General features: G+C 50.8%; 1 protein-coding gene across 2 annotated transcripts in view; it reads left to right on the forward strand.

Annotated features, from left to right (window-relative positions):
• The window catches only part of FEZ1 (fasciculation and elongation protein zeta 1 (zygin I)), an 81,952-nt gene extending 76,200 nt beyond the window's left edge, over positions 1 to 5,752 (forward strand). For both annotated transcript variants that reach the window (XM_005870904.2, XM_005870905.2), the window contains 2 exons: positions 3,894 to 3,959; positions 5,399 to 5,752. In XM_005870904.2, the coding sequence (XP_005870966.1) occupies positions 3,894 to 3,959; positions 5,399 to 5,415 (83 nt within the window). In that variant the 3' untranslated portion in view covers positions 5,416 to 5,752. The remainder of the gene's footprint in view (positions 1 to 3,893; positions 3,960 to 5,398) is intronic.
• Positions 5,753 to 5,897: the final 145 nt, after the last annotated feature.

Here is a 5,897-nt window from a genome sequence, read left to right on the forward strand (position 1 = left end):
GGGACTGGCTGTCTCTTTAAAGAGAAGCCACGTGTCTTGGGTGGGGTAAGGCTGATGGGAAAGGACAGTGTGGTTTCCCTCCACTTTGGCTCTACTGTCAAAATAGTAATAAATATTCTGAGCTTAGGGAGGAAAGTGTGTAAAAAAGAGCCGTTTGAAGGCAACATGTCTTTATGTCCATCTGACACGACAAGCCCCAAAGGGCCAGGGCGCGTGGTGTTGGCCATCGTCAGCTTGATTCTTGTAGGAAGAGGATCCTAGGCTGAGATGTGACAGGCTCAGTGAATCAGGAGTCCATCTCCCTGGCAACCGTGCGCTGTTTGAGTGACAGATTAGCCAGGCTGCCCAGGCCCGGAGGGACCGGGCCAGCCGCAGGGCGATCTGGTACCCCAGGGGATGGGAAGAGGCGCTTCCTCTGTTCAGCGGAGGGAGACGAATGCCTGCTGGGCCCAGTGCTAAAGGGGACCGGCCGTTCTCATTTCTCTCAATTTGGAAAACCAAGGCAGGTTCTGGTAAACAGAAATCTCGCCGACATCAAGAGCTGCTGAGCCCTCGGGAATCCGGAATCGTAAATTCAAAAGGCATTGGCTTCCTCTAGGCTCGTTTTGAACTCCTTCATTTGCATAAATATGCACTAAGAATTTTTTTTTTTTTAAAGGGAGCAGATAGAGATGAGCTGACATTTATAGGTGTTGTGTTTTCACAAGCAGTAAGCGTTTGGAAAATAAATTGGACAGATGATGAAGGCTGATCTGTGTAAGGAACTCTATCATGGTCCCAACAAAAGGCAGAGCTGTTCATTCATGCATACCCATTGCGGGACGCAGCGCGAAATCCTTTCATTCTGATTAAGAAGCTGTGGGTTGGTTTACATTTTCTAAGTTCACTTAGAAAGTTATCGCTCGAGTAGGTCGCTCATTTAGAATACGCTGGGAAAGTGAACAAAGGAAAAGAAATACTTCATTGTTCCCTTGGCTGTGGTTTCTATGTTGGTGTTTTTCAGCTATAATATTTAATGTCTTTTTCATGGAGTTGGGATTATGCTGGCTATAAAATTTTGCAGCACGATTTTAATCACGCCCGTTAACATTTGGTTAACATTTTTAAAATGGCTCTCTCTTCTATCATGTGGATATACATTCCAATATTTTATTCTTTTGAAAAGGAAAAAGCTGCCATCTTTTCTGAATGCCAATTCTGTAGGTTACAAAAGCCCTTTTTTTTTAATTTTTATGCCAAATCTTTGTATGGATTTACGAACAATATCTCCTCTTTACTCCCAAATGGGCCAAAGACCAGCTCTGAGGCCTGGGCACCCCATACATTTTGGGTTTTGGAAACCAACTTAGACCCATATCGACGGAGTGCACTTACTGTATTTTCACGGCGACCTTCTTGGTGCGGCGTCGAGTCTGCCCATGCTCAGTTGCAGAGCATTCCCAGCCTATTCCGTGGAAGTGAGTACATGTCTACAAACACAGACGAAACAAAACAGAAGAGGCCAACACCGGCAGGGGCTCAGGCTCGGTCTCTTTCCCGACCTGGCCGCTGACTCCTGCCGCCGTCAGCTCCGTTCCGACCCACCCACTCCTGGTTTCTGGAATCAAGTTGCGTGAAACTAGGCAAAGAAACCCACGGAGAGCAGGGACATGGAGATGGATGGGTGCCCCTGTTGTCAGGGCTGCCGCCTGACCTGGGATCAGTGCCGGCTGATCTTTATTCTTCTCTCCGTTTGCAAGAAGTAATACGTGCTCATTGAAAAAAGCCAGGCACTGTGGGCATATGACATAGAAAGGAGCTCCCCCCGTGGTCTCACTCCAGAGACAGCCACTTTGAACAGTGTCATGCACTTTCTTCCAGATATTTCTGTGAGTATTAGCATTTATTTAAGTTAGTACATAATGTCCTGTGGCCTTCTCTCTTCACTGTTAAGGATGTCTGGCACATACAGATCTCTCTCCTTTTTCATAAAGACCACACGGGATAGAGTTTATTGAAGTAATCGATTGGTGAAGGAATCTATTGGTAGACACCCTCCCCCCCCCTCCATTTCTTGGGACTATAAACAAGATCCAGCTACTTTCTTGAAGGGTTTTCTACAAAGCTGACTTCTACAATATGGATTATGAACATGAGAAAATGCTTTTGGCAGCGAGAACAGGTGTTAGCCCGGTGGGTCAGACTGGACCTGGGTTCGGCACTTGAGTTCTGTCTAGGAAAGAATTCAAACCCAAGACTCAAACTGTAAGAGAAAGTGTATGTAGAACGTCACAGAGGCAGAAGTGAGCTGTGGTGGAAGGAATGGGCCCAGGAAACACATTAGACCAGTGGTTCTCAACCTTGGCCGCACATTAGAATCACCTGGGAATCTTTTTAAAATCCTGATTTCTGGGCCTCATCCTCCGGAAATTCTGTTTCTTTGTTACTAATGTTGTGGCCCCACCCCATAACAAAGAAACAGAATTTCCAGAGGATGAGGCCCAGAAATCAGGATTTTAAAAAAGATTCCCAGATGATTCTACTGTGCAGCCAACGTTGAGAACCACTGCGTTAGAGGCAAAAGAAGGGCCCCTGGAGCTCAGGAGGGAGAGGGGTGAAGGTGAGGCACCTGCGGACAGAGGTGGAGGTGGGAAAGGTGTGTCAATGCCCCCCCCTCACTCCCCCTCCCCAGAGGCTGGCTCCTCTGCTCTAAGGGCTTTTAAGGGCGGGGATTTCAGGGGAGGGTCCCAATAGAATAGTCATCAGCTTCCCAGGTGTGTCCTGTCAGAGTCCTGGTCTCCACTGATTGGCCGGTGCATCTGGTCCTTAGTTCAGCCCCTGCATTTCTCAGTCTGGTTTTGCTGCTTTTCTGGGCCTGGAGCTGAAACACCGCTGAGGCCTAGCTGTGTCTGGTGGTCAGACCCTCCTTGTCCTGGTGGCTCACTACTTCAGGGCTGTTCTCCGGCCCCTTGTTCGTTCCCCCTCTAAGGGGGTCTGACCCACGTGACTAGCAACCTGCCAGGGGAGGAAACTCAGGGGGGCGCCCCCACCACATGACCAGCGATAGGCTAGGGGGGAAAGGTCACCCTGAGGGTGAGGATGCCGCTTTCCAGGTTTTGGCCGTTGCTAGGCACCCGGGCTTTCCGCCCTGGTGACCTTCTGCACCTGGCCTGTCGGCCTTGCTCTGCTCACGTCTGTCTGACTGCCCACCACAGTGCTACCTAGTGTAATAACAGAAAAAGCTACTTTAAACACTTTGATAAAAAGCCTTTGGGCTTGAATAACATCCCCATTTGCTTCCAGTGGAGTCAGGTCCTGTTTCAACAAGAAGTCTTAAATCTGGTCCTTGAGGGTCCAGACGTCTCTTGCATTTCCACAAATTCTAGCGCCGTGCTGGGCGTAACAGAAAATAAGTATTTGTGAGATGGAATTTATTGGCTATTAATAAATTGGGGGCGTGGGAATTTTCTAATACTATGTAAATAGGATGTCTTTAGAGACAGTGTTATTGGTTATTCAGCGATGTGACAACTATGAGTCTAACATTTAGGTTGACTGCACCAGAAAACGGATTCTTTTTAAAAATTTATGTATTTGTTTGTATGATTATTAAAGTCATATACTTAGGAGATGATGTGGAAGTTATAGACGAGCAAAAAAAAAAAAAAGTAAGGGATAAAGGAAAACAAGAAAATAAAGCCACCGTAGGCCTCTGCCTCTTGGTAGCTCTGCACCACCACCATGCGGAACACTCACCCTGGACAGAAGCTTCTAGACTTTTGCTCAATACTCAACAAAGGTCTGGCCCCCCCGAATCATTTCTCACTCTCCTCGGGTGGGTGGGTTGTTCGGCCCTAGAAGCGAGCTTTATGCCTTGAAGGTTCCTTAGCTCCCCTGTCTCTCTCCTTCCCCAGTTCTCTTCGCCATGAAGGAGGATAATGAAAAGGTGCCCACTTTGCTAACCGACTACATTTTAAAAGGTAAGAGGCCCGGCCGGCGTGGCTCGGTGGTTGAGTGTCGACCTATGAACCAGGAGGTCGTGGTCTGATTCCAGGTCAGGGCACATGCCCGGGTTTCAGGCTCGATCCCCAATAGGAGGCGAGCAGGAGGCAGCCTATGAATGATTCTCTCTTATCACTGATGCCTCTATCTCTCTCCCCCTCCCTTCCTCTCTGAAGTGTCGATCGAACCAGGAGGTCGTCGTCTGATTCCAGGTCAGGGCACATGCCCGGCTTTCAGGCTCGATCCCCAATAGGAGGCGAGCAGGAGGCAGCCTATGAATGATTCTCTCTTATCACTGATGCCTCTATCTCTCTCCCCCTCCCTTCCTCTCTGAAATCAATTAAAAAAAAAAAAAGGAAAGAGCAGCCCAGCTCTCAGGAGCAGAGATCCCCTCGGGCCCCTGCACGGACTCCTGCTGACAGTGTGGGATCCCTGTGCAGCCCTCCAGCTGGGTAGGGCCAGGGGCAGCGAGTGGACAGTTGTGAGGCCTCCCCGTGGTGGGGTGTTGCCTGGGGATGTTGCTTGGAGGCCTGAGAAGGAGATGCCAGCTCTCCGAGTCACCAGATGACTGAACGCGAGAAGCAGCCACACCAACAAAAGGCTGACTGTGCCCCTTCTGTGGAGCTGGGCTCTTTCGTTGGGAAAAGCAGAGCCTGGGGATACGATGAATAGTTTCCAGCTCCCAAAACGCTGTGCTGGGGGGTTAGGCCTGCAGCACACGAATTCTGGGGACACAAGCCTTCGGCCCATTGACAATCATCCACGGCCAAGGGCCTTTGCTTCTTGGCGTTCGCCCTCCATGCACACCGCCCGGTGCTGTTTCCAGAGCTTGTGCAGCTCAGGAACCTCTGCAGCGTATCGTGTCCGTCAGGATCAGAGAGATGGTCTTGCGTCTTTGCAGGAGGAATTTAGGCTAAACATTGGGAAGCACTTCTGACTCTGAAAGGTTGTCAAAGAGCAGCAGATTTCTCAGAGGACATTTTCGAAGGCGGTTGATAGAAATGGGTCTGTAAGTCTGGGAACCTGAGGGCTAGACTCTCCCCCCACGTGACCCACTGAAATGTCACCGAATTCATAAAACGAATTAACATTTACTGAGCACCTTCTACTCGCCTCTGAGCAGCCCTTTAGGGCGGGCAAAGGCACCGTCTATTGTCCACGGGAAGAAACGAGACGGGTGAGGTAGGCTCCCTAAGGCGGTAGAATTGGAAACAGCGGACCCAGGATTTGAATCTAGGCAGCTGGGCGCCTATTGCACCAAACCACCAGCTCCCATCGGCTCTTCCTTCTGGGGGCAGTTCTCCCATCGGGATGCTGGTGGGGAGCTGGTCTGCCCGCTCTGGGCCAGGGCCCCGTGGGCAGCAGGTCCTGGCCCCGCACTGTGCGTTGACCTCTGTCCTCTCCTCTCTCTTTCCAGTGCTCTGTCCTACCTAACCTTGCCCTTGGGAGCAGCCTTGCCGCGGGGGTCACTGAGCAAGAGTCATTCCATCCCAGGGACCGCATGACGCCACGTGACCTCCGACGTGTGTATAAACGTGCAGAGCTTAACCTGGACAAACCACGAGCAGGCGCCAGCCCTGGGCTGTGGTTGCTTCTAGTCCTATAACCATTGGATGCATGACAAGGGGCAGGGCCGGGCGCCGCCTGCTCTCTGCAGGTGTCGAGGGGAGGCAGCCGCTCTCACACTCATTACGTAGTCTGCCTCCCGCCCTCAAAAACAGCTTACACTTTAACACTAATTTTGAAATAAACCTTCATTTAATTAATATTCTCCACGTGCTCTGGAGTGTGATGTCCAGCGGCCCCCGTTGCAAACCCTCCAGGGAAAGGATGAGCAGCCACTCCACGTGCTGGCCGTGGCCCGCGTGGGCCGGCCGCCGGGTGCTCAGGGCCCGGGAGCCTGTGTGTGCCCTGGA

The sequence above is a fragment of the Myotis brandtii genome, unplaced genomic scaffold, assembly GCF_000412655.1.
Source record: "Myotis brandtii unplaced genomic scaffold, ASM41265v1 scaffold325, whole genome shotgun sequence".
In the NCBI taxonomy this organism is placed as follows: domain Eukaryota; kingdom Metazoa; phylum Chordata; class Mammalia; order Chiroptera; family Vespertilionidae; genus Myotis; species Myotis brandtii.